Consider the following 27,814-nt stretch of genomic DNA (forward strand, 5'->3'; position numbering starts at 1 on the left):
GTGTTTGATCCTCTCAGTATTGTCTTTGGGAGGAGTTTGAAACCTTAATCTCATCAGACTAGTCGCGAAACAATGAATCGATTGGAATATTAAAAAAAAATACAAAATTAATGAATGAAAAACATACAAAGTGGCGTCGCCCAAACTCAAACCGGAGACCTTCGGTGTGTGTTAGACTGACGTGATAACCAACTATACGATGACACAAATATGAACTTGTTTTTCCAATCGATTTCTTGCGAGCGCTGGGAAGCAAAGCAACTCTTATAATCTCATGAGTGATGATATTAAATTCAACAATTCAAGTTCTTTACAAATAATTTTGTATATTATTATTTAACAATTTAATGATCAACAAAGTTTAATTTTATAAAAGGGCAAGACTATAAGAATTTCTATCATTTAACCTTTGTGGTTGTCTGGTTGATAAGTCATGATGTCCTCGGGCTTGAGTTTATTAAATGATATTTGCGGTTGCGGAGATATAATTTTAGGAAACAATATTTATTATTTTAAAGCATATAAACTGAGTGTATTTTAGTGATTTTTTACCTTCTCTTTTATATAAATATTATTTTTTCTCTTATCTCCTAATTTTGTGAAAGAAAAAGAATATAAAAAATATTAAATATGTATCAAAATACGATTATTTCACTTAAAATAATATAAAATATTTTTTAAAATAACAAACATTTTGCCCATAATTTTACTACGTCTATACAAACGTCTATACAAAATTAACTTCACATTGAAAAAAAAAAACAATTTGGAAAGTTAAAAAAAATAAAATAAAATCCCAAAGTTAAGGTGAATTATCATAAGGACGATTAGGGAAGGGTAGGTAGAAGAGGCAAAGCAAAAATTGAGGGGGGCATTTTCGTACTTTCAGTAAAAATTATATTTCTGAGATCAAAATCATCAAAATTTGATTCGAAGGTTTTGTGCAAAACCCTGTTCTCTTCTCTGCTTCTGCTTTTCCCTAACGTTGGCCTCTGAGCATTTTCTCGAATCTGGGTATGTTCCGGTTTTCTCCTTTACTTGGATGATTTATTACTTTCTTGCTTTTATTCTATTCTTCAATGGCTTTATTTATTTATTTATTTATTTTCCTTTAGCATGATTGATTTTCAATTTTCATCCTCTTTTGTGTTGTGTGTTAACTATTTTGAGTATTGGGAATCTGGGATTTGTTATATGTAACCTATTCTGTGATGGGTCTTCTCTTTTTTATGGTAAATTATTTTCATATGAATAAAAATGTGATTTTTTAATGTATTTTTTGTATTTGAAGATGGGTGCTTTTGTGTTCCTTACTATGTGGTTCATGTTAGACCTGAAGCATTTCTAGGGATTGGAATTTCATGAGCTTATATTTTGTGGCTTTACTTTCTAGTTATATCAGTGCATGTTTCTGCGTGTTCCTCAAACATGGTTGAAAGGTGGAGAACAGAAACATGATGGCAAGTTTTCCTTGACGGAGCTGAGCTGCAACAATATAGATTAGTTGTGAATTGTGGTAGCCTCCTACTTTGATTTGTTTAAACTTGAATTTGTATTTAAAACATACTTGGGAGTTGGGAGTTTGATTCTTAAAATGTTTATGATTAATTGATTGGTCAACGGTCACTGAAATGAATAATTACTGTTGATTGATTATTTGATATTTGCATTTGTTATTATGTAGTAGATGTTATTTGGAAACTATACAGCCTTTGCATGTTTACTTAAACTCTCAAGTTTTATCATCCTTTTAATATAACTCTAACTAAACTGTCATTCATGGTGTTCAAAGCTTATTTATGTAGTTCTCATGGAAACTGAATCCATGATATTCATTCCCAATCACAAACAAATTTGATGTAGTATATCTCAAAATGTACATTGATTTTATATAAAACTGGAGTTCTAACTTAGAAGACACTTGGTTGATGCAACACTGTTATCTGAAGTAGCTTTCTAGTGTACCATGTCTAATTTTCTTTTCTTTTTAATTGAAAAACAAGAAAGATTGCAGTTAATGATGTAGAACAATTATCGAGTTTTAATAATAATTCATTTGTCTTTTGCTAGAGTAAGGAATGGGTGACAAGAAGAAGAAGGCTCAGATGTTTGTAAAACTAGTGTCTGCTGCTGGGACTGGATTCTTCTATGTTAAGAGGAAACCAAGGCAGTTTACAGAGAAGCTTGAGTTTCGAAAATATGATCCTAGGGTTAATCGTCATGTTCTGTTTACAGAGGCTAAAATGAAGTGATAGGGCAACTTTCATGTTTGCCTTTCATTGTAACTGCACCAATCCTGTACTGCTTTTTTAGACAATTATCATATTTTGTATTAGAAGTTGAATAATACCAACTTCTTTTTTTTTACTGTTTCTATCTCTGTTCTTTTTCTATTCAGATTAAGTTTTTCATATTTGAGGGTGAGCCTTGATCAGCGGTAAGGTTGTTTCTTGGGACTGGAATGTCACATTTGTGTTTGAGAAATAGTCTCTTTGTAAGAATACGAGGGTAAGAATGCGTGCAAGTAACCCTCACTTTTATCTTCATAAGTCCAGGAACCTTATGTACCGGGTTTGCCCCTTTGCCAGTTTTAGTATTTGGTATTTGTTTCTGTTGTGATGTTTATGCTTTTGGTTGATTAAAAATGGATTTGGATTCTCCCATTTTCTTTGAATAGAACAATGAAAGTCACCAACTACTACTGTTATGTGTAGTACTTGGTGGATGCACAAGTAATAGTGGGTCTATTATGCATTAAAAAGTGTGTGCCTTTTTCTGAAAATATCCAAATCTATTAATAATTACTGTGTTTTATTATGAATTGGTTATCTGCCATTTTTTATTTTCTTTTACTAAAAATGTTTTCTTCAATGGATTAATATTATAATTTAAATTTCAAACTAATGCTAATGCTAATAATTTTTCCGCTGAATACAGTTAATGATTTATTTTTGAAGTTTCTAAACCGCATCTTAAACCCAGAAAAAGATGGATAGAAGTGTAATTTCAATCCAAACGTAGTAGGAACGCCTAGTATTGAGTTTATTCGGAAAATATCAAGTGAAATTATTTTTGAGTGTAGTAATTTCTTAGCGTAGTATTCTTTAATAAGAATAAAAAAACTGGCATTATGTTATCAAAAAAGAAAAGAAAAAAACCTGGCATTATGTCATGTACCCCAAAGAAAAATGCATCGTATTTTGTATAAGCATATTATTTAATAGGATTAAATAAGTTAAATTAGACATCTTGGACAAAAATAACAAAAAAAAGTCGTTTTTGTACATACATTAGATGGGTTAGTTGACTGTTGAGACATGATAAATCATTCACTAGAATTAGGTATATGATGCATGCTGCTTTGTTGGTGTAGAAAATCTCATTTACATAGTAGACATACAAAGAATGTGTGTGTGTGTTATACTTTATTGCATATGAATGTCTGACGAATTCAACGATAATATGAATAATATATGAAGAAAAATTAATTTAAGTAAGCATCAATTCGTCAGGATGGCCGAGTGGTCTAAGGCGCCAGACTCAAGTTCTGGTCCTCGTGAGAGGGCGTGGGTTCAAATCCCACTTCTGACATTTTAAGTTTCCTCTCTAATTTTTGGATTTGATATCGTATTAACATAAGAATAATTAAAAATAGGAGATATTTAATTGAAACCTGGTGTTTAGATTCACAGAAGCATCCATGTATCTCATACTATTATTTTTTTTTTCTTTTATTCTTACCAAATCGTGAGTTTATATTCCCTGAAAATCAGTTTGTCTACTACAAATTGAAAGAGAAAATCGCAGTTTTTTTTCGTAATGCAATTTTATTTTATAAAATTAATTGTTAAATTTTTCCTCCTGATTTTGAAGGCACACCAAATTCATCCCTAGTATGATAACATTAGTTTTGATATGAGAAATGAGAAACTGAAAAAATGCATCAAATCTGAAGTCAGCTTTTACTCAACTTGAAGAGTTGTTGATACACATCCTATCCTACAGTGGTTGTGTAGAAACCAAATTTGAGACTACTTTTGAGAATGAAAGTTCGTTCATAATTTGCTATTACAACATAAAATATACAATAAGCTGGGTTAGGCATCTTATTCCTTGATTTCATTCCCATAAACCAGCTTTATATTCATGGCTAAATCTTCAATACTTTGCATACAGCCGTTGGAACAAGTTTCAGCTCAATACAAACCTTGATTTTGTTGTTAAATTTTGTTAAGTTTCTTCGTGAGTAATGATAAAAACAATTTCGTATTTTAATAAATCAAATTAAAACTGATAAGATAGTCTTACCATGATAAATTATATCCAATATTAATATACTCACAAAGGCTAGCTTTATAATAAAGCCATTGCACCGTTTCAGAATCACTACAGTTCAAAATTCATATTCTCTCTTTTTTTCGAAAGGAGGAGGTGATGGATTTACAATCACCCCAAAAGCACTTAAGTATAGTAACCTTAGAGTTAGAAAGATATACAAAGAATAAAAAAAAAAAAAAAATTAATGGCAGCCATTCCATTCAAGGCTGAAATGTACTGAAGGTTTCGAAGTTCAAAACAAAGGCTTAAAGGCTACAGGCTGGAAATATGATTTCAGCATAGCCATTTACAAAATTAGCAGCACCCTGATTCATTATTTTAGCCACTAGCTTTGATGTCTTTGTCTTGATCTATTTCAGTTAATGTACTCATGTTTATTTTCTTTCAAATTTCATGCATATATGTATGCATTTGAGCATTTTCTGAATACAACTTCAATTAGAGCCAAACTCCTCATTCCAGCGCTCAAGCTCTTCCCACTTGCTTTTGTTTAGGCTTGGTCTGATGACAGCCATTGCCTTCTTGAAATCCTCGTACCTCAGTCCTCTTACCTGGTAAAACCGAAAAATAGTTAACAATAAAGGAAGGTTTTTCACTTACAAGAGTTGATACTAATCCACATCTAAAATTATAGCAATTTCAAAATAGCATGCCTGATTTGCCTTGACAGTAAGAATGTCAGCACCAAGCTCTCTAATTGGCATCATTGCAGCTTCTTCACACAAGGCTTGCAGATCACTTCCAGAATATCCTGCAAACCAAGAATAACAATCACAATGGCCATATTTTTTTTATTTTATTTTTTAAAAAGAAAAAAAAGAAAGAAAAAATTACTAGGAAAAGAATTACCTTCTGTCTCTTTTACAAGCCTCTCTAAATCTCCACCTATAACACACAAAACCTAAATTTTTAGTTAAAAACAGAGCAGTGCAAGTAATAGCATAATACAATGATAAATTCTTGAGCTTTATTTTGCGAAAGATGTCAACGAAGAAAGTTACAAGCATGCAAAAGAGAACACAGACTCAATAATTTTTTTTGCATGATCGGTTGATGCGATTTCCGGTGTCTTGTTTGGCTAACAATTAACAAGTATATAGTTTGTGCAAATTTGGCAATAAGTTTTATACAGAACCAGAATAAATGAAGGTCCAGTCACCATAGAACCAGAACACGCTAGAAGAAAATATAACAAGAAAACATGTACTTAGTGGCACCATAGAATACACAAATCAAGAGGAGAAGTTTCAGAAGAAAATAGAAGAAAATAAAAACAAAAATAATTAGAGCACATTGCTTACTAGGTAAGGAGAATGCTTGACCCTTGAGTTTGTGTTTTAACAGAAGTTTCCGAACATTTTCTTCTGGTAAAGGTATGTATATTCTCTTTACCTAGTTAACATTTCACAGTAAACCCAAGAACACAGTTAGTAAAGAAGATGCCTGTGGTTCAAGCTCATGACAACTACTATCCATGTTATACAATTATGCATAGATTTCAATTGAACAAATGGCATGTCTCTTTACAAATATACTTCAAAGGGTTTTACTGATTTTTTTTTTTCCTTTTTATTTGAAGAGTTAAAAGTTTCTGTATATAACATTTCAGAAAAGTTTTAGAAGGAATGATAAAATAGAACATAAGCCAGCGGGAAAGAAGTACATGATTGCCATATTTCCATGCAAATAGAAATTCCATACAAAGCAATTGTTAGGAGCCTAAGGAATTTGTCAAGGTACATAGAAGAGACTATTGATTAGAAGTTTACGGTTCACCAATAACGGACATGCTACAATCAACAAAGGTCTATATGCAACATAGAAGATCATGCGTTATAAAAAAATAGGGATGCAGTCTTTAACCTATAACATAATATTATCAACCAGAAGGTTTCTCATTCATATGACCATTTTAAGCCACTATTCATTATAGTAGACAGAATCACATTTATCAACTACTTAAGGTAGAACAACCAAACTCTGAGGATTCTCCTATAACAAGACACATAATAATCATTGAGTTAAAAAAAAAGCATCATTCCCTGTATAATACTTCACATCAACAGCCAAAAAAAAAAAAAACTTCTCATCAATGAGAAAAAAATGATAAAACATTCATTACTCTCCATTTAAAATCACATCAGCAACTTGAATTCTTGAACTATATTATATTCTCTACACTTTCAGTATTAGGAAACTGAATAAATTCTCACCAGTCTCCTAAGAACAGCATCATCCAATTCTTGTGGCTTATTAGTCGCACCTATATTCAGAAGGGAAATGAAATTTATAAAAGTTCAATTAGACTACAGATACACAACCAGGAACTCAATTATCTATACTCTATGATTTGGTTAGCTTAAGTTATTTTGTGAAATAAAAAAAAAATCTGATGAAGCAAGCAATTCCAGATCTACAATAGCCAAAATTCAGTCTTAATCCATCCATATACAGATACCACATTCATAGGAGGCCAGATTACAATGGCAACCATGCCAAAAAAGGAATTAGTATTGTTTTCAACATACCACAAACTGTAAGAGATTGAGATACAACTGAATTTAAAAGTGAAAAAAAGAGGAGAATATAATAGTTGTGTCATGGTCCCATGGTGTTCCAAAAGATGAGAACAAACAGTCCCAAAGCCCATCAACCAATTTTAATTGCACTATACATGCTTAAAAAACAAAATGACATTACATTCATCAAGCAGTTTACAGAAAACTCCAGTTACAATGTTCCCATGAATTTTTCAAATTCCAACACTCCCTAGCAATGTATTTTAACCATTAAATGTCATTTGCCATAGGGGAACCAAGACCAGAAACTGTAACTATTCCAAAGAAGCTAAGCAAGAGCCCTGCTCATGGCAGACGTGTCATTTGCCAAAGGGAAACCAAGACCAGCAACTGCAAGTATTACAAAGAAGCTAAACCACTCATGGTAGATATGTTATTCTGCTAATTACCAGCAGATTGGATCTAAAATCTAAATCATACTCATTTCTAGAAAGAGAACGATTAAGTATCATCAGATGTAATGCTTACCAATTACAATCACAATATCATTAGGATTGGAAGTCACTCCATCAAACTGGATAAGAAATTCAGATTTTAATCTTCTGCTGGCATCATTCTCACTTGCCAACCTTGTTGACATTATACTATCAATCTGTTATCAGTAAAAAAAAGGGAATTAATATTGTTTAGAGTGGAGACCAAATTTACACAAGCAGCATGCAACCTTTTCTTTCAGCTTGATAAATTCACCCATTTAACTAGTATGGCTTCAGGAAGAGAAAATTAACTGTTAAACAAAACAAGATTGAGACAATCAATGATAATGCTTGTTGAACGATGCTGGGAGACAGACAACGTTATGAACCCACATTGACTAATGTGATAAATAAATCATCTATGTCACTCAAAAATGACATAGCGTAGCTTACAAGCATCATCAGTCTTAACAAATATCTCAAGTCATTAACCTAGGTTAATTAGAAGATAAAAACACCCAAGACAATTTTTATCAAAAGGGATCCTTAGCTACACAAATTTAAAAACTGTGTTCTTAAGAATTATAGTCCAAACAAAACCAATTCGAGTTGGAATCTGAATCAAGTGTCAGACAAAAATCATGGGAATACAATGGGCCTGTTTGAAGAGATAGTAAACAATGTCCTTCAAGAATTGATTCTGAAGTAGTCAATTACTTCTAAAGCAAGCTACAATAGATGTATTGTCCCTAAACATATTCTTCCATGATAATCTGTCTTGTCATATTTAGAAGGGGGAGGGGTGGGGAGAGCCATTTCTCTATTCTATACACGAGACAGATACCTCATCCATGAAAATTACAGATGGCTGTCTGGATACAGCTACCATGAATAGTGTCCGGACAAGCTTTTCTCCTTCACCCACCTATTGAGGTATGAGTTAAACATGATTAAACTTCTTAACTCTTAAGAATTACATAATCACATTAACATAAGAAATGAAATGAAAGTCAACACAAACAAGTTCAGGTACATAGAGACATACCCATTTTGATGTCAAGGAAGCTGCCGACACATTAAAAAATGTTGCTTCGGATTCTGAAGCCACTGCTTTGGCAAGCATGGTCTTTCCATTACCAGGCGGACCAAAGAGAAGCAACCCTATAATAAAAAAGTTCAGCAGTTTCAATATTTGAAATTTTCATTCTCCAATTTTCTCCATTATCTATTATATAACCAAATGTACGAGGTTCCAAGGCATTACCTTTAGCTGGCCTTCGAAGACCAGTGAACAAGTCTCTTCTCTTAGTTGGCAAAATAACCATCTCCATTAGAGCTTGTTTTGCTTTCTCAAGCCCAGCTGCATTTCCACAGTAAGAATCAAACAACTGATAACACATAACGAAAGAGATAAAAGCAAATGTGCATAGATTCATACCAACATCTTCCCATCTAACAGAAGGACTTCTATCTACTATGGCAGTGTTAATCATTTCAACAAGTTTTGTGTCATAATTTGCACCAGACGCTTGACTAGATTTTGGGCTTCCAACTTTATTCACCTGACCTGTTGTTTGAGGAAACTTCTGCAACACATTGTTTCTAGTATTTGATGGTTTAATTGGAACTGCAGCAGTTTGTGCAATTTTTGAGGTGCTCTGCAAACATTTTTGGGGAAAACCAGAAAAGGGAAGAAATATTAAAGGTTCATTATAATCATAAAATTAGTACCTAGTCCCAACATACAGTAAGAACATACAATGCAAACAGTAAGGCCAAACATTCTCAACATTAGTCAATAAACTTATTATCTAAAATGACAAATATAACTTTCTACATGGAAGTCTAATAGGAAACTCCACATTTATAATACAAAATACAATGCCAACAGCTAATATATTTCCAATAATGATATTGTGCAAGACCCATTTGTCAAACAAAAGATGCTTACATTTTAGAGTCAGAAAGTAAAAAAATTAAGTACTATGCTAAAAACACTTTCTGTTTTAACAAGCACCAACTTCATTGAGCCAAAAAGGACTAAAAGACAAAATTTCAAACTTACAGTTTAGCTAGATCATTGCATACCTGATTGGCAGATGAACTACCTGAAATGGTAAAAAGGGAACAGGAAGAAGTGGAGGATAACAAAAAACAGTAAGCACTTTTGGAAAGTTTATAATTGGGAGGGAAAAAAAATACTGTTGCCCAAACAAATATACACCTGCTCGTCTACTGAGACTCTGTAATCTGTCAGAAACTTGGCCCTGCCATTTAGATATCTTTTGACGATATGATTGCACCTTCTGTTGTTCACTGTCACAGAATCATTAATTTCAGTAAGCAAACAACAAAAACATCATAAGAACTATCCTTTGTCATCACATTATTAAGAATATGGTGTAAATGAAGTGATGGACTATCATCTGAGCTGCTACAAAGCCAAAGATGCTCCTTTAAGATGAAATCACTGAATTCTGGTGCAATTTGGAAGCTGGAAAAATGCTTCAAAATAAAAAGGAGGAATGCAAGAGACCAAAAATTTGAAAATGCCCTTTTCTCATTAAAAACTCAATTGACACCATTTAAGCAATAAAGACGCTTCTATGTTGTTCAACTATTAAGAACAGTTGTAAATGGACTACGTCCAAGATGGTACAAAGCTAAGGACAACCCTTTGGAATTAAATCACTAAGTTCAGGTGCAATTCCAAAATCCAAGCATTCCTTATTCTTTTTGAAAAATTTCAATTGATAAGATTCAAATTTTTGCCCACGACATAAAGATTTAAAAAAAAAAATGCAAACTTAAGAACCTAATTTACCCCATTTGTCACCTCCTTCATTTTTTTCATCAACAGAATAAAAACCCCCCAACACTATTTCTAAACACCCAGCATAGAAAATCACTCAAAAGAGACAAACAAGTGAAATTTCATACTACCACTTCCTTCAAATTTTTAAATTTATTATTTATTTAACTTCTCACCAACCCAATGAAAAACCCAACATTATTAGCAAACACCCATTATAGAAAATCACAGAAAACAAAAAAATAAAAGTTTCATCGAAAATTCTGAGAACCTGGAAGTGATGAAGGAAGGAACAGGAGTTGAATTAGCCTCGAGGAGGATCCTTTGAGCGTTCTTGTAGTGAAGAAGAGCGTCGTCGATCAAGCCCCACTCTTCAGCCCTAACTGCCTTTGCGATCTCTTGCGTGGCCAAATCGTAGTACCCTTTGAGCTTGTAAGCTACGCGTTCGTTTGAAACCGAAGACGGAGAAGCTTCCATTCCTGAAGCTGTGAGATTGGGGTGAGATTGAGAAGAAGTAGAAGAAGAAGGATCGGGAGAGAAGATGGAGCTAAACGAATCCACTATTCCCTGTAAGAAACTCATCCCTCGTAAACGCGATTTTCATCATAAGCGATTCCTGCACTCGTGTTTGTTTGGAGAGTTGTGTGTATTTGTGTTTGTCTTTTTGACAATTAATGTCTATAATGTCGTAGGAGATACACCACACCAGTCTTTAAAAATCCGCCCAGCCATCCAACCGATCGAGATCAGAGGTTTATTGGTTCAATTGAGAAATTACGGAGTCACTATGTTGAGTGCTCACCCAGTTTTATATATTAAAAAATTATAAATATAAAAATTTAAAAAATAAATCATCAATCATCAAAGATTGAAAATATACTTAACATAATTCACTAATTACAATTACAAGTCAATATTATACAACCTAATTAAAGTATCAAGATACCAAAGTACAAAACTCATATTCAAACAGAGTTAATGAAAAGTAACATCATCAAATTCAGGCTCACCAAGATACCATTTAGGTTTGCAAGTATTTTTATTTTTTATTTTTTTATTAAAACGACGTTGTTTCATAAAATTTTCTTTAAAAAAAAAAAACATCCAGTGACCCCTCTCATTCGGGAGTCACTGAAACTCGGTCGAGTTTTGGGAGTCGGAGGGCTTGATATACATATAGGGTCCAACTTGTGACCCTAACCCTCATAGGGGAGTCACTGAAACTCGGCCGAGTTTTGGGAATCGGAGGGCTTGATATACATATAGGGTCCAACTTGTGATCCCAACCCTCATAGGGGAGGAGTCAGGGTTGATCCGGTTCAACCGGGGGCGGAACAAGATTTTAAAACACTGCACCACACATATACAAAATTGTATTTAATGTGGGTCTCACTCAAAAAAACAAAAAAAAAAAACAAAGTGGAGTTATTTTTTTTGTGAGAGTAACATAACCCTAAAAGTGTCTTACAATATGACATATATAAAATCCTTTCTTTATTTATGTTATTTCATATCATATCCACACAAATATTTTTATGTGTATATAGTAGATAAAATTATCTCCTATAATATCAGAAATAATAATCCCTTAATTGTGAGGAATGTTTTTTTTTTAAGTTCTTCCGGAACATTGCAAAATTACTTATTGTATTTAATTTGATTCTTTATAAATATATATTTGATTTGATTTTCTTATTGATAAAAGCTTGTGAAAGCAGTAACATGCCTCTTTTCTAGTTATGAATTGTTAATTTTGTAAGAAGAGGACAAGGGACGATGGTGATAGGAGGGACATCAATCACATCAGCCACAAGTGTGATTCATATTTCAGTAACAAGAATAATCATATGTAGTTGCATAGAGTCAAGTAGAAATTTTTTAAGCGAAATCTGTCTTTTAAATAAAAGAGAAAAAAGTTGAGCATTTAGAATTTGTGGCAAATGTAAATGATGTCCTCCTATCATCAATGTTGCTTCTGTAAGTCATACCAAAAAAATAAAAATAAAAATTCTCATGACCAAACCAGTTATGGAAGAGACATTTGCTTGATTTGATCTATGCACCAACTAATTAACTTTTATACTGTTTGCTACCACAACTTTGTGACTAATGATTTCATGACACGTGGTATATTTTCGTAAGAAAAGTTGAGTGGATCAAATTCGCTACTAGTGATAGCAAACTTGGTACGCTACGTGACACATGAATAATGCCACATGACAAGAAATCATTAACAACGAAGTTCGTTACCAATGATAATGAACTTTGACGCGTGTCAGTTTGATAAAATGTACCATTCACGTGACATATGAATAAAAAATTTGGTAAATAGTGCCACTCTTCCCAACTTTGGGGCTTTGTGCCATGATCAACATGTACAATTCAGTCAAAATATGAATTCTCTTCCAACTGAAGCTTCTATACTTTATAGGTCTATTATATCTTCTTCTTTTCTTACAATTTCTTATAACCATTTTCTTTATAGTTGTATCAAAACTAAATTAATGATTATAAAATGACATTAAATAAAAATTGTTGATTTAATTTAATCCAACGATAAATTATAAACAAAAATAAATTATAAATATATCCCCAGCTTAAACATGTTTATAATATATAAAAGTTGAAGCACGACGCAATTTGAGTTGCCACTTCTGCTATTGGAACCTTTCTTCATTTGAAAGGCCAACATTTATTTACCATCTTTGGTTATCATAACGCTTCTCTTCCTTTTAGTCACTTCAGCAAATTTTGAGGATTCTACCCTTAGACGTTTGGAGTCTGTTAAATTTTCGTACAATATCTTTTTCTCGATTCATTTCATCATTAAATTCTCAGTATTTTCAGGTTCTCATTCATGTAATAATGGCTGATCTACTTTATTTGATGTATTAATATCTAATTTTGAAGCCTCAATCGCAATGTGATTGGCCTCTCAAATTAAAGAAACGGGAGTGAGACGAGATACATTAAGATTTTGACACACAATTATAGCATTAATCTTGGTAAATTTTGACGTTACTTCATTGAATTGCTAATTCATTTGTTTAATTTTAATTTTTTATTTATTTATTTTTCCAGTTCAAACTTTTCTGTCTAACTAGATTAAAAGATTTCAACCAGTTCTTCAAATTTCACTCTCACAACACAGACTATTTCATTGATTTCTTCAATGATAAATTAAACTGAAAAAGTGCAATTAATCATTTCCCCCCTTTAATAGTAGTCGTCGCTTACTCGTACAAAGTGAATTTGCAAATGGCGTATGAAATGGGAGGGTGAGAAAGAAGCAAGCCTGCACCCAAAACTTCATTTAGTCTCAAATGTTCTCCAAACAATAATTAAACTGGAGATATGAACAGCAAAGTCGTATTCAAAGGATAGGGAGAACCAATGGAATTGAAAACAGAAACTTAGTGGTTCAATTTGATTACATGAGATACCCTTTCAAAGAAGATGGGGCACATGGTTGGGCTGAACATGATGTCCTCCCTCATCCATTCTGGAGCTACTCTTTCAAATGTGCCTAGAGATAGAACATGGTACAGTAGCTCTGCTTCCTCTCCAGGTGCTTTGCTAATCCACGTTAAATTGAAGGAGTAGCCTATCATGATTGCAATCAAAAGAAAATGTTAACCAAGCACTTACATATCTGCAAATGTTGAATGGCTAGAATTTTATTAAAATTTTAAACAATAAGCTGTGGCGGCAGTATAGATTCTCCATAACTCTTTCTCCACCAAAAAATAAATAAGATTCTTCATAAACTCCAACTATGATTAGTTTTGTCCAAAAGTGACCCACAAATGAAAACAGACTGCAGTACAGGTTATCGTTGAGGAGTTTCTTATTGAACTGAGAATAAAATAATCAACTTTTCAGAGTTAAAAACCAGCAAAAGTGATCCACAGGGTGAATGATTTTACAAAACCAAAGCATCTAAAAAATAAATCTGACACTTGTTTGTTTAGCACCAAAAACCAATCTTGTTTGTTTAAAGAGAATTGGAGAAAATGGAGACCGGACAATATGGAAGAGGAAAATATTTTCAACTGTTAGGGATATGAAGCAAAAACAAAAAGGAGAAATTTTGGTTAAAGTGAGTAAACGAAGTTTTTTTCCTTCTCAACCAAATCAGAAAGAGAATGGGGAGAACTTGAGCAAAAAGTCTACACATGATATATTAATTGCCAAATTGCACTCAAACATTGGTCTTTTTCAACCCCAAACCAAGGACTCTGTCTCTGATGCAGCCAGCAGAAAAAAACTAGAAGTCATAAGTTCAAAGATCCATAGAAGCACCAAACTTTTTATCAACATAGCTAATCCGAGGATCTCTGAGAAACTTGGTAAATTCATCAGCTAATTGATCTTTTGAATTGACCAAGTTTAGTTGCGATGCATCAAAATAAAATCTTCTCTTAGACAAAGTGACAATCTACTTCTATATATTTGGTCCTATAATTGAAACATTGTCTTAGAAGCAATATGCGAAGCTCCCTAATCACATTAGTTGGCTCTACATTAAATTATGAATTACCGCTTGATTGATGCAGTGCAGAGAGGCATATTCGTCCAGTTTGATAGTCAGTGGATAATTTCATGCCCAGTGCATACTCAAATAGAGCTTGAATAAGCCAGTAACAATTGCCACTTTCCTGTAAATCAACGCCTGTAAAACACAATGAAGGATATATAAAATAGGGTTTTATAAGAGTTATGTTGTAGGAAAAGTGATTGTGTTATATTATAGAGATTCGTTTTGCGTGCTGAAGTTTTCTTTTTTTTTTTGCTGTGTGTGTAGGAAATTATTTCTAGTCATGTTAAATAGTGAATGCAAATCCCAATATGTCAAAATCCCAATAAAACAATTCACATATAAAGCAGCATGAATACAAATTGCTAACACCAACCTGATTGATCATTTGTCCTAGTACAGCACTCCAGCGGCTTTTTCACAACAAAATGTCAGCATGTTAAGGTGCTTACGTTTTCCATCCAAATGAATGAAATGTAAAGTGCATATATAATGATATATCCATATAAACAAACACACAGGTATTTATATTATATTCCAAATGCTCACCTCCTTGCAAAAGTTTTGTGTTGACTCTCTCTCCAGGGAATTACCTTCAACGTTTTCACGAGATATAAACCTTGCTTCTTCTTCCAATGCATCCTTCCTACTACGTTTTCTCATCATTCTTCTAGACGAGCTATTGGAGATAGCCTTAAACTGATCATCTTCGGCAATGACCTTACTGTTATTATTTAAATCACCAGAAGTTCCTTCCTGCTGCAGCTTTTGCAACTTCTCAACTTCTTCAGAAAGAGCTTCATCTGCCAAAAGTTCACACCCAAATCCTCAACAGGAAAGAATTGATAAAAATGAGATAAATTTAAGGACAGGGATGCAGGGAAGGATAGTGTGGTGAACTTACAATCACAAATCACAACACACTAAAACATAATCGATCAGCAGTGTTGAATAAAGATTCCCACCAAAGTTCCAAAGAAAAAGATTAACTACGCAGATATCATAATGGTAAACCTTGCCTTACTTCTTCAATAAGGACTTAACCAGAAAATATGAAAAGTAACTAAAACAATTTCAGACTCTACGGACATGCCAAAAAACTGAAGTTGGGTTACCCAAAATTCTCATGCAAGTCATAACAAATCTGAAAGATTAATAACTTACTAAAATTTTGTTTTTTGGAATGAAAAAGTAAATAACTTACAAACTTCAAAGAACCATGAATATCTCATTGAAAGGAAAGATCCGGTTTACCAAGCCAAAAGAGGAAATATTTCCTGATATAAGAACATTTTTTAATCTGATAACCTATCTGATGGTAACAGAAAAATTATATTGAAATAGAAATGTTGGGAATAGCCCTCACAGCAGTATCTCAGACCCATAGGCCTGAATTCACAACAATCAACATAAAAAATTAGACACAGCCCTTACAAACAAGGAAAGACCAAGTCACTAAGCAAGATGCAACAGATTATGATGAGCAATCTGCTACTACACAGGAAATACACCTTCAGCTCCATCCACAAGAAATATAATCTTGCAGAGCTCCCAGACCTCACCTCCAACTTCTTGATTCGCAAAAGATACCCTCACATTTCCCCCCAGACTATAACTACCCGAGCCACCACATCAGCCTCACCATTAAAGGCCTGCCTCTCTTTTTAACAACATCTATTCTATTATCACTGTTAGGGATTGCCCCCTCAACACCTGGCTGATGGGTTTGGATCCCACTTCTGCCCTTCTTTTTATATATATTCTTCATATACCCTTCACTATGTAATATCAACGACTATGTTAACAACAATATACCATTTAAAGTTTGAAGTTTGAAGTTTGAACAAGTAGGAAAATAATTGCCTATTTTTCTTTCAGGTAAGTAAATGCCAAGCAGAAGGAACAAGGGAATGCAAAATGTTTACATGTGAAAGTCTACAATAAGATTAATTCACACACCCAGAAACCAAGACTGCAGGCATCAGGTGTAAAGAGAAACAAAGCCAGTGAAAAGGACATAAAGAAAATCTTACAAAATTAAAAGAGTTATGCTTTATTACACTAAAATAATACACCATAAAAGCAACAATCACATTTTGTAAATAAGAAAAATAATACCCATTAGTCTTCTTTGGATGTGGTAGAAAAAAAATAGATCAGACACATTCACACGAAAATTCTTTTATTTAAGCAACTTGCGCTATATTCCATCCACAAAGAATAGGTGAATTTTTTTTTTAATTATTGAATAAGAAAAAATAAATTTTACATCTCAAACCATTAAGAAAATACAGGAAGACATCGCTTGATCAGTATGACAACAAATTAAGATCTTGTAAGAAGTATTATTTACAACAATTACTTTGATCATCTCTGAGGGCATCATGAACTATATAATCTTTCTTTTGTCAACATCTGTACTATAATTATTTAACAAGTATTTCAAGATCCACAAAAATGATTCAGAGTCTCACTTTTCTTGCTTTCCTCCATTAAAAGCCTCTGATATTCGGCCACTTGTTTGTCTTTGGCAAGCCTGGCACGAAAGTAACATATTTGAGTCTTCTACGCAGGATCCACCAGTATAAATAAACAAAACAAATCAACAAAACTATGCAGTAAAAAATCTTTAAAAAGAAGAAGAAGAAGCTGGAATGTGGAATACATGCCTAACCGAAGCCACTTCACTTATCAGGTCATTGACTTTTTCATGCAGCTGGTCATTTTCACTCTTCAAGTGCTCTATCAACTCTTCTGCAGCTGCAATATGGGGGTAAACAATAAGACAAACTAATTCACACAGCGCAGATTACACTTCCTATATAAATATTAGTGCTTAAGTTTTCTGAATCTTCGTACCAATAAAGATTAGTAAAACCATGAATTCCTTGTATACTCCAAAGAATACAAAAGCTATGCCCCAACTATGGGACACTGCTCAAACCACTAGCTTGTTCCATGTTTTTGAAGATTAAAAGGTCAAAATTAAAAAAACAAGTAGAGAACAAGAATAGGAGTAGCCACATGAAAAAAAACCAGGTTATAAAGAAGTCGTTGACGTCCTCCTTCACATGGGTTTTCAAATGCAGGAGCACAGGACCAAAATTCAGAATGTAATAGCAAATACTTCCAAGAATTTCTGTTATCATAGACTGCAGTCTTTCAAAAGTTCCAAATGTGAAAAAGAATAAAGAAGATACATACCAGACAAATAATTCATAAATTTATCTTCTTGTTCTTTATTTAGCTGATCCAACTCAGAGAGTTTCTTAGTCTGGAACAAGAGAGAAAACTAAGAGTCAATAATAAATCCTAAAAATTTGTATCTGGCTGCTGTTTCATTCACCAGATGAAATATCAATTACATTCACCATTTTCATCATTAAATACATTACTGAATAACAAGAAAACAATTGAAGTAACTGTCTAAACAAAAGAACAAAGAAAAGTAAATATTAAACACCTCAAAGTCAAAACACAGGCTTCCCTTAGCATCAACTTCAAGGTTATCAAGTATTTTTGGAATAGATTACAAAACTATGTACTTTGCATCAATATCAAAGTAAAGATGAGAGAGAGAGAGAGCGACCTTGAGTTTGATGTACTTATCATAGAGCTTTGAGTACAGAACCTCCATTTTACAAAACGGCAGAGAAAGCAGTTGTTGGAAAGAGAATTCCAGTTGGGAAACAACGAGAATCCAAAAGGATAAAGTTGGGCTTGCAGCTTCTGTTTCACCCCAATGAACAAAGAAATTAAATGTAAAAATGAGTCATGAATTCAACTAGAGGTCCTAGTACAAAGTAAAAAATAGAAAGAAAAACGAAAAATTTAATTCCTAAATTCAATCAGAATAATTCCTAAATTCTTAAATTAAACAAGTCTCAGAACTTAAATACATAAAAAAATTTGGTTTATAATAAATTGGTCCAACTAATTCATTTAGGGAGATTTCGCATGATATAGTTCCCAAGGTAAATTCATACTAATTTGGTACCATATATATAGTTCTTCTCAGTGAACTTTTAACCCATTTTAGTTATAAAAAATGTATTCCCTTTTCTGTCCTTTCTTTTCAACCTGGGTGTCATGTTTAAGAATAAATAGTTCTAGGATTAACCTCTAACATACATCCCTTAACTCTGAATTTGTTCTCAATTTAACAAAATTTCTCTCCCCAAATTCCAATGGGCTACTAGTCGGATAATAAGCAAATACCATCACCAGTCTTGAGCTCATCTCACAGCACTTACAATATTAGAATTTGAATATAAAGTGTCGTCATGAAAATTTCAGGCCCCACAGATTTCTTCCTTCTTCCTACTTCAACTCAGTTTAAAGACTCATAATCCCAGAAAGAAAAAAAATATCACAGAAGCATCAATAACTAAAACCATAATGAGCCATTTCATCTCTTTACAAGCCAACTGTCAAGCAAGTGTCTTAAACTACCATTAACAGAACCCTTCCAGAACAAGTAAAACAAAGTTAGTTTAATTGATTCCATCAGTAAAACAAAGCTAGTTCAGAACTTAATCCCATCATACATGCACATCGTCAAGCAGATGGAGTGCAAGGAGTAAAAACTTGATTTTTTTTCCAATTTAATCCCCAACCCAAAATTCAGGGCACATTACTCTACAAAACCCAACAAAAAACTATACGAGGATCTCAGAATCATGAATGCAAAGTCAAAACCAAGTAAATCCGAAATTTTCTTCCATTCCTCTCATGCATGCAAGTTATCAAACAAGTAGAGTGCATAACGGAGATTCTCTATTTTTGCTCCAAAAACCCATCAACCGTGGGACATCTACTGCATAACTCAATTTCCTACTCGTGGCAGTGCTCATGAAACCCCAAAATTTCCCAACTATTGCAACCATGAAATTTTCGGAGAGAGTACGAAATAGGTACAACGAGAGAGTTCATGGGATTAGCTTGTTACCTCAAATGCCGACAAGATGAGAACGTGATTCGATTCGATTCGGTTCTTCTTCCGGTGGCTCGAAGCTGAAGTTTCTTACTCTTCTATGCCTGAACGATCTGTCGTAACGTTGAGAGAGGGAATAATTAATTACAAGTTAAATTCAAAATTAAAAAAAATGAAAAAAAAAAATTGTGCTATTCTTTAAAAGAATATGAATTAAAGTTTTTAATGATTTTGAAAGAAATAAAGTTTAAGTTAATATGTAAAAGTAAATAATATTAATAATAAGTAATATTATCATTATTAATTAAATTCTTAACTAGTAGCTTCTAACTTAAAATTTAGGAAGATGTTACACAAATATCAATGAATTTTTCTTAATTGTGTGCTTGAAATAAATTAATAGTTGGAGGATAGCTTTGAGATGATACTTCCTAAAGTGATAAACATAAGTTTTAGGTTTTATGCCTCCGATATGTATACGATGTGAAAAGATAGTATCCGTTCTTCTCAAAGTGGTATCTGACAGGGTTTTCCGGGATACTAATAGCAATGTTATTAAACCTGGCCCGATTATTAACCCGATTGAGGTATTGAGTCACTGGTTCAACCAGTGGGTCACTGGTTCAACCGCATGACCCAGTAAGTATATATAAATCTTCAATTTATATTTAAAAAATTATAAATATACTTAAATACTTGTTAAAAAATTATATCAATTTCAAATATTTTAACATGAAAATAATAAATTATACATCATTGTCCAACAAAAGATCAATCAAACATATAATATTTATGATACTAGTGTTTCAGGTTTAGTAAACGACATTCACTAATTATAAATCAAATCAAAATTCTCTGCATATTGCATAATCAAGATAATATTAGTGTTGTAGTCTTGTAGGCTCTGAAGCACGGACACTGCTTTTTTGGGGGATAATGTGTGTCGGACACCGACACGTTCCGACACGTAGTCAACTTTTTAGGACACATTGACTAGGGGGACACGCGATTTTGACAAAATCCGACACGCGGTCAACATATTTGGACACTTTTTGGGACACGTTTTGATCTTTTTTGTAAAAATAAAAAAAATTACAATTTACAAAAAATGGAAAAATATTTAATAAAAATTAAAAAATTTAGAATGTTCTGTCTTCATGCTGGACGGTGAGGCTGCTACTCCTTTTCTTCTTCGTCATCTCCGTCGCCCTGCTACTCCTTCTCTTCTCCATCATCTCCGTCGCCTCTCGCCTCATATCTACTTGATATAACATCCTACCCATGTACCTTAAACTCATGCCCAGAATTGAATGTAGCCTTTTTTTTTATACTGAAAATAGTCTTTATCTTTCTTGCTTTCTGAAATACAAATGCTAGAGAAAAGCTCTCGTTGGATTTTGGATTTGAGAAGTTTGAAATGGATTTTCGAAGAAACAAAGAACCATGGGCACAATTCTGCGAGTGAAGGACACATGTCGGTCGCATTAAAAAGGTTTACAACAAGCTAACGCCACGTACGATTTTTAAACTTTACGTTATTTTGTTTGTTTGTTTTTTAGTACATTTATGTTATCTTGTTTAGTTTTTGTATTATTGTATTAGGCTTTGTAGTGGAAGATATTTTGGAGGATCGTGGATTGATGGCGTATAGATTTCAAACTTATGCTTTCAACTATATCAAGCCAGGTACCAGGAACAGAAAGTACAAACTATTTTGCTTGGGAGCATATAAGTTACTCTTGCGATGTTCTATTATTTTTCTTAATATTTGTGTTATAAAATTTGAATATTTGATTAGTTATATGACTTATTATAAGTTGTTATATGTATTAAATATAAATTATATTATATATATTAAAAATATTATTTAATATCAAAAAGTATCCTAGCGTGTCGAAATTTAGCATTTTTTAGAATTAACGTGTCGGAGTGTCGTGTCGTGTCGATGTCGGTGCATCAGAGCTTGTAGGTACATAATCTATGTAAGTTAATAAGCTACAAATCACTCAAATATTTCAAAAGAAAATAAATCATTAGTGTTTGAAAGTAAAAAAAAGAATATAACAATTGATGAAAATAAATTAATTTTTATATATATATATATATAGATCGGATCGGGTCAACGAGTGAACCGACCAGGTCACTTGTTTTTATGAAAATCGGCCGGGTCACACCGGTTCTATAACATAGCTGGTCCAATATGAAAACCGGACCGGTTACATGACCGGTTCACCGATTTTCGGATCGACTCGGCCAGAACGATCCAGTTTTTATAACACTGACTAATAGCAACTTTGAGAAGATGTGTGCACGCTAGGAAGAGATGTTTTGATGATGGCCAAATTTGATGATTTGTGACTGGTAGGGTTTCCTGGGTCTCAGTGTAGACTGGCAGATTTTTTTCGATCTACCATGTTCTCTTTCCACTAAATGTACTAAATGAACTTAAACATGATTAATAATGGCCTTGATACTTGATTATGATTAAGTTATATTTGGATTATTGCTTGATAATTATTTATTAATATCGTGATTAATGTTGAGATGATTATACTAATATTTGAGTTATATTTTGTATTGATACTTAATTTGATTATTATGTCATATTTAATAATGTATTTGAATATTTTGTGAATAATTGAGTTATATCTATTGTATGTTGGATTGAGATTGCCAGCTTTTGCTGATTGTTTGTCTTTGTACTTATTGTTGCAATGATCCGTCGGGGAGCAGATTTTCAGTAAAGCAGGTTGCAAAGTTTGGTGTTGTGAGTAGTAAGGATAACATCTCAGACATTTCAAACTAGGCTTATGATTTATAAATGTATTAGATATATTTAGATTCTGAATTTATATTTTAAATTTTTAAATATTTACATTGAATATATATATTTTGGAATAAGATTATATTTTAGTTAGCCTTGCACTTGTTGTAACAGCCCCAAACCCTGTAGCAGGATATTGTCTGCTTTGCCCCGCGCACAAGCACCGTCGAGCTCACGGTTTTACGTTTCGGGTTACCCCAAAAGGCCTCCTACAAGGAAAGATATCCACACCCTTATTTAAGGCATGCTTCGTTCTCCTCTCCAACCGATGTGGGACATTACATCCTCCCCCCGCTGTACACACCGGTCCAGGGCCAGGCTCTGATACCAAATGTAACAGCCCCAAACCCTGTAGCATGATATTGTCCGCTTTGCCCCGCGCACAAGCACCGTCGAGCTCACGGTTTTACGTTTCGGGTTACCCCAAAAGGCCTCCTACAAGAAAAGGTATCCACACCCTTATTTAAGGCATGCTTCGTTCCCCTCTCCAACCGATGTGGGACATTACACTTGTCTATGTTACAGTTACGACGATAACATTTCTCCAAATTGATTTTAATTTAGCTTCTGCAATATTTATGTAATCTTATTAAATAATTTAAATATTTTTTTAACAATTTCTCTATTATAGGAGGGGAAGGATATACTTACCATAAAAAAAGTTTACAACCTTTATAAATTATAACTAACCTAATCACCATTGATTTCCGTCAATCTAATGATTATAATTTATTGTAAATTATTAAATTGCATTTATTAATTAATTACTAATTTCCAATAAATTATAATCGTTAGATTGACAGAAATCAATGGTGATTAGGTTGGTTGTAAATGTTGTAAACTTTTTTGGGTAAGTATATCCGGCCCCATTATAGGAATATTTTATTATTGTTAAAAATTTAGGGGTGTTGCATCTGGTTACCGACAGATTATTTTAGAAAATGATTCTTCCTGTAATCACTGTGCTCAACAACACTAGTGCAACAACTTATGAGGGTCATATGATCCTTCGTATATAGAAAAGGATCAAAAGAATTGGACTCTTAGATTCCAACACACATACACGAGAAAGAAATGTATGTGCTGATTGTATGGCAAATTATATCATAAACACCAATGACGATTTGCAGTATTTTTTTAGCGACGAGCGGCCAATTGAAATTCGTTTGATTTACTTGGCCGACCTGGCTGCCGTGAGCAGACCACGAGTGCTGGTTATGAGCTTTGTTTTAGTGGACCAGGTACACATGATCCATTCCAAAAGTAGCAAAAGACAAGGGAGTTGGAGAGAATTTTCAAAGAAGTGTTGAGATATATAGTCTCACATTGGTTGTATGAGCAACTAATGTGGAGTTTATATGGTCTTGGGCACTCCCACCCTTTGAGCTAGCTTTTGGGGTGGTGTATCTCAAGGTTCTTTACATGGTATCAGAGCGTCGCCGCCCCCCACTTTCTCTTGTGGGGTTTCTTAGCACAGGTAGGTTAGGCCTGTTGCATTGTCCACTCTTCAAGCCCAATGGACTCTCGTGTGAGGGGACGCGTTGAAATATATAGTCTCACATTGGTTGTATGAGCAACTAATGTGGAGTTTATAAGGCTTTGGACACTCCCACCCTTTGAGCTAGCTTTTGGGGTGGTGTATCCCAATATTCTTTACAAGTAAGGGACAAAAAGGAAAGCCAATTTCTCCAAAAATGGAAAAAGGACCTCCCTAAAAAAATAGACCCGGATCACTTTAAAAAACCCCGCTGGTTATTCAATAGGACTTTGTTTTTTTTTTTCCCCTAGCTTTGGCCCTTTTATTTATAAAAAGAGAGAGAATAAATCAAAATTATTAATTTCAGAATAGTTTAAAAATCATCAGATTGTTATGGTCAAAATGAACCTCGAAAAGAAGTTAATAAGCCATTATGATTAAGCTGATTTTTATTATTGTTATAATTGTTATTTTTATTATTTTGCAGAAGGTACCAACATAACAAAAATGATATTAATAAAAATATTAAGATATTTATTAGAATTTTTGAATTGTCCTTGTTTAATGTGTATTATTTCTAAAGAAGTAAACACATAATCAAATAGGAATAATAATTAAGTTAAATAAGAAAGTTAATGATCGTAAACTTTTTTTTTTTTTTGTTAATTGATTATTATTATTTCTATTAAGAGGAGAACAAGAATGTTTTATTTATGCCTTACCCTTGTTTGTGACTTGTGAGTTTAAAAAAATGGGGAAAGAGAATATGGAATTTTTGTAAAATCTTCTAATATCTTTTTCATCCTTAAAATTAGAGTTCCCCCAATTTGGGGGGATTGAGAAGAATTTTTAACTCTCTAACAAAGAGAAGAGAATACCCTTCATTTTTTTCCTCATTCCTTCCCTTCTCTTTCTTTTAGTTCCTCTTTCTTCCCTTTTTTTTTTTTTCAAACTCCCCAACACACCCAAAGTGAATTAGAGTTTCCTAAGGGTGTGTTTAAGAGTTTGTATGTGAAGGAAGGGGATCCACGAGAGAGGAAGGAGAAGAAAAAGAAGGAATATAAAGGGGGTGTTTGGTTCAGGAGAATTTTTTTTTACTAGAAAAATATAATTACGAGGAAAAGCGTAGGAAAGTAAGTTTTGTAAGAAAGTTTAAAAAAAGTTGTTTGGTACCACAAAATATTACTACGAAAATTGGGTTAAATATGCTGACTGTATGTTTGGTTAAAAATAAAAATTTGATGAAAAAATGAATGGAAATTACGAAAGTAACATTTTTATAAAATTTTGAATGTTACAACATATATATTACTAGGGGTATTCTTGTCTTGATTTTCATCCACTTTTTCCATTTCTCCCATTTTCAAAGAAATACCATGTTGAAAGTTGCATTCATTAACAGTGTAATTGGACCTTTTTTACATGCATTTGTAATTAGATAGGCAACTATGTTTCATGGGTAAAAGTCATGACATCCTTCTACCAAACGGGGAGAATAGAGAATGCCACATGCACTTAGCTGGAAATTTTTTGAAAACTCCTGAACCAAACACGCCCAAAGGGTATTCATTTCTCTTTGTTTGGGAGTAAAAAATTTCCCTCAAATATCCTAAATTGGAAGAAATTTAATTTTAAGGATGAGAAAAGTATCTGAGAACTTTACGAAAATTCTTCCCACTTTTTTTAAACTCACAAACTATAAGACATAAATAAAAGTTTCCCTTTGATTTTCTTTCCCTATTAATATTAATAATGACTCCAAAACACACCCTACATGTCTACAAATTGCAGCGTGGTGAAGTAGAGCATGAAACTCTCAAACAATTCAACTCTCACAAAGTGACACTATCGGATATTTACCAAATAGTTCAGATTATGGTTCAAGGCTCAAAGATGACTTAGAAATATATAATAATAGGAAAAATATATATTATTTTAAAGAAAGTAAAGTTGTGTCATTTTAAGTGAAAGAAAGAAATAGAAAAAGCGAGAAAAAGAGTAGATAAAAAATAAATAAAAGTGTGAGTCTCGCCTCTTTGTGATAGTAAAATGACACAAATTATGTCATTTAAAATAACAAACATTTTTTCCATAATAATATGAGATACCAAGCATACCACTTGTAAAAGATTAAAAAAATACTAAAAGTGAATGATTTCATTTTTTTTTTGAGTAAAGACCATTTTTGATCCCTAACAAAAAACACGGTCCCTACTTTAGTCCTTTACAAAAATAAGTCAGTTAGTCCTTAACAATTTCAAGGTGGACCCATTTTAGTCCTTTTGAGGGACTAATATGGGTCTTTTTTGAATTTGTGAGGGACCACGATTTCAACTAACTGACTAATTTATTTTTGTAAGGGACTAAAGTGGAGACCATGTTTTTTGTTAGGGACTAAAAATGGTATTTACTTTTTTTTTTTTTTAATATATGATGATTCAACAACATTGAGATTGATCCATCAAGCATACTAAATGTTCAACTTTCTCCGCTTATCTCTTTTTCTACCCACGTTTATGCCACCCCCTGCTAGACTTCACGTATCTTTTTTTTCTTTTTCTATATATCCTTTTTTCCTTCATAAGTTTCACCCCTCTTTTTATTTCCGGCTCTTCTTATTTCCTTCTTGCCCTTCATCTAAATTTATCAACTCTGTTTGGTTTGCTGCCAAGATCACATGGCTCCCATTTTCATTTATCGTTTTTTTTTTCTTTCATTTCCTGCCCATGTTGATAATATTATCTTCTGACTTTTTCCTTCTTGTGGAAAATATTTTTTTATATCCCCATTTTTTCCTTGATGTACCTATTTTCGTTGTACCAGAGATTTGGTCCTTGTTGTGATGCCTTTTTTTTCAACACTTGACGTTTTTATATCTTCAAATATCTCCCCCTTCTGAAATATGTATGTCCCACCTGTTTATATATCACCTCTGTCATTTGTTCAAAATCTAACAATTGTTCAAAATATCACCTTTGTCATTTGTTGAAAATTTGTCTTCTCCCATTATGCAACCAACCTTTTTTAGACTTTAGTGCATGGGCCTAAAATAATTTTAACTACTCCATTCAATCATATCTTTTTTTTTTGAAACGTACCCTAATTATCTTGGTGTGGCAAATAAGCTTCTCACAAGTTTCGACCATTTGGACCGGCGACGAGACTAACATGAAGTGCACGACGAGTTAAGAACATGGGAATAAAAAATCTTCAACATAAAAGCATAGTGGTAGTATCTTTGTTTTATTTTTTATTCTAATTTTTTTTCTTACTCAAAGTCAATAACAACACAGTTCAAATATCAAAATCTTTGAAGAAAAATTCGAGTTCTACTTCTCGTTTTTTTTTATTAGAAAATTTCATATGTATACTTTTATTTTTATTGAAAATAATAAAATGAAAATAAATCCGCGCAAATTAGAGTATTTATAATTGCCTCTCTCCTTTCATTTTATATTTTTTTTCTTTAATTTTCATGTAAAAAAAATAAAAATAAATGAAAGCAAGTATTTTACATTTATTTATATTTTTTTTTTAATTTACGCTTAAAACCAAAAATAATTAAAGAGACTAAAAACTAGATATTAATAAACTGTTGATTTTCACATTAAATAAAGACAAAAATTTAAAATTAAAACGTGTCAGGTAAAAATAGGGTGTTGACAAATACAATAGTGATATTAAGATGGGAAAACTTTAAAAACACCCCTACAAGTTTTCTCAAAATCACTTAACCCCCTCCCCGAAAATTTTAATCATTTACCCCTTTACTTAAATTTTTTTATCACTTACCCCCTAATTTGATTTTTCATCCAAAATTTTGTTAGCAAAGTTAATTTTTTTTAAAATACCAAAATTACCCTTAATAGAAAAAAGAAAAACATAATTTCTTCACCAA

The 27,814-nt window shown here is 32.8% G+C and overlaps 3 protein-coding genes and 1 non-coding gene across 6 annotated transcripts; 2 read left to right on the forward strand and 2 right to left on the reverse strand.

The window, feature by feature from the left end:
* The first annotated feature begins 943 nt into the window (after positions 1-943).
* Positions 944-2,623, forward strand: LOC133286283 (uncharacterized). Of its 2 annotated transcripts, XM_061483680.1 has the most exons (3): positions 949-1,014; positions 1,394-1,516; positions 2,071-2,623. In XM_061483680.1, the coding sequence occupies exon 3, from the start codon at positions 2,079-2,081 to the stop codon at positions 2,250-2,252; it is 174 nt and encodes a 57-aa protein (XP_061339664.1). In that variant the 5' UTR covers positions 949-1,014; positions 1,394-1,516; positions 2,071-2,078; the 3' UTR covers positions 2,253-2,623. The 2 variants fall into 2 exon arrangements, with proteins under 2 accessions (XP_061339663.1, XP_061339664.1); XM_061483679.1 differs by lacking the exon at positions 1,394-1,516 and having other exon boundaries at positions 944-1,014; positions 2,071-2,617.
* An 884-nt stretch (positions 2,624-3,507) lies between these two features.
* On the forward strand, positions 3,508-3,591 carry TRNAL-CAA (transfer RNA leucine (anticodon CAA)). Its single transcript has one exon. It is a non-coding gene; the product is annotated as a tRNA-Leu (tRNA).
* An 822-nt stretch (positions 3,592-4,413) lies between these two features.
* On the reverse strand, positions 4,414-10,885 carry LOC133286256 (uncharacterized). The gene is made up of 13 exons (XM_061483651.1): positions 10,417-10,885; positions 9,558-9,649; positions 9,422-9,441; positions 8,772-8,991; positions 8,598-8,693; positions 8,379-8,494; positions 8,178-8,258; positions 7,386-7,509; positions 6,552-6,601; positions 5,640-5,730; positions 5,188-5,223; positions 4,992-5,089; positions 4,414-4,889 (listed from the first exon to the last, which is right to left on the reverse strand). The coding sequence occupies exons 1-13, from the start codon at positions 10,725-10,727 to the stop codon at positions 4,773-4,775; spliced, it is 1,452 nt and encodes a 483-aa protein (XP_061339635.1). The 5' UTR covers positions 10,728-10,885; the 3' UTR covers positions 4,414-4,772.
* A 2,566-nt stretch (positions 10,886-13,451) lies between these two features.
* On the reverse strand, positions 13,452-19,766 carry LOC133286276 (uncharacterized). 2 transcript variants are annotated; one of them, XM_061483670.1, is made up of 9 exons: positions 19,631-19,766; positions 18,272-18,411; positions 17,887-17,956; positions 17,352-17,436; positions 17,157-17,218; positions 15,232-15,485; positions 15,059-15,095; positions 14,686-14,817; positions 13,452-13,749 (listed from the first exon to the last, which is right to left on the reverse strand). In XM_061483670.1, exons 2-9 carry the CDS (start codon positions 18,317-18,319, stop codon positions 13,559-13,561), a joined length of 879 nt encoding a protein of 292 aa, XP_061339654.1. In that variant the 5' UTR covers positions 18,320-18,411; positions 19,631-19,766; the 3' UTR covers positions 13,452-13,558. The 2 variants fall into 2 exon arrangements, with proteins under 2 accessions (XP_061339654.1, XP_061339653.1); XM_061483669.1 differs by having other exon boundaries at positions 17,352-17,442.
* Positions 19,767-27,814: the final 8,048 nt, after the last annotated feature.

This window comes from Gastrolobium bilobum, unplaced genomic scaffold (assembly GCF_033153095.1).
Source record: "Gastrolobium bilobum isolate Gb01-03AN ecotype WA unplaced genomic scaffold, APGP_CSIRO_Gbil_v1 utg12063, whole genome shotgun sequence".
In the NCBI taxonomy this organism is placed as follows: domain Eukaryota; kingdom Viridiplantae; phylum Streptophyta; class Magnoliopsida; order Fabales; family Fabaceae; genus Gastrolobium; species Gastrolobium bilobum.

What these genes read in the sequence shown, in the direction of transcription:
- LOC133286256 (XM_061483651.1), bottom strand. Translation starts at nt 10,727, where the DNA reads ATGAGTTTCTTACAGGGAATAGTGGATTCGTTTAGCTCCATCTTCTCT. An exon ending in TCTTCGAAGGCCAGCTAAAG is followed by an intron (nt 8,495 to 8,597) that starts GTAATGCCTTGG and finishes TTTTTATTATAG; the next exon opens with GGTTGCTTCTCTTTGGTCCG. An exon ending in GCTTGTAAAAGAGACAGAAG is followed by an intron (nt 5,090 to 5,187) that starts GTAATTCTTTTC and finishes CTTGGTTTGCAG; the next exon opens with GATATTCTGGAAGTGATCTG.
- LOC133286276 (XM_061483669.1), bottom strand. Translation starts at nt 18,319, where the DNA reads ATGGAGGTTCTGTACTCAAAGCTCTATGATAAGTACATCAAACTCAAG. An exon ending in AGTGAAGTGGCTTCGGTTAG is followed by an intron (nt 17,219 to 17,351) that starts GCATGTATTCCA and finishes CTTTCGTGCCAG; the next exon opens with GCTTGCCAAAGACAAACAAG. An exon ending in TAGGACAAATGATCAATCAG is followed by an intron (nt 14,818 to 15,058) that starts GTTGGTGTTAGC and finishes TGTGTTTTACAG; the next exon opens with GCGTTGATTTACAGGAAAGT.
- LOC133286283 (XM_061483679.1), top strand. Translation starts at nt 2,079, where the DNA reads ATGGGTGACAAGAAGAAGAAGGCTCAGATGTTTGTAAAACTAGTGTCT.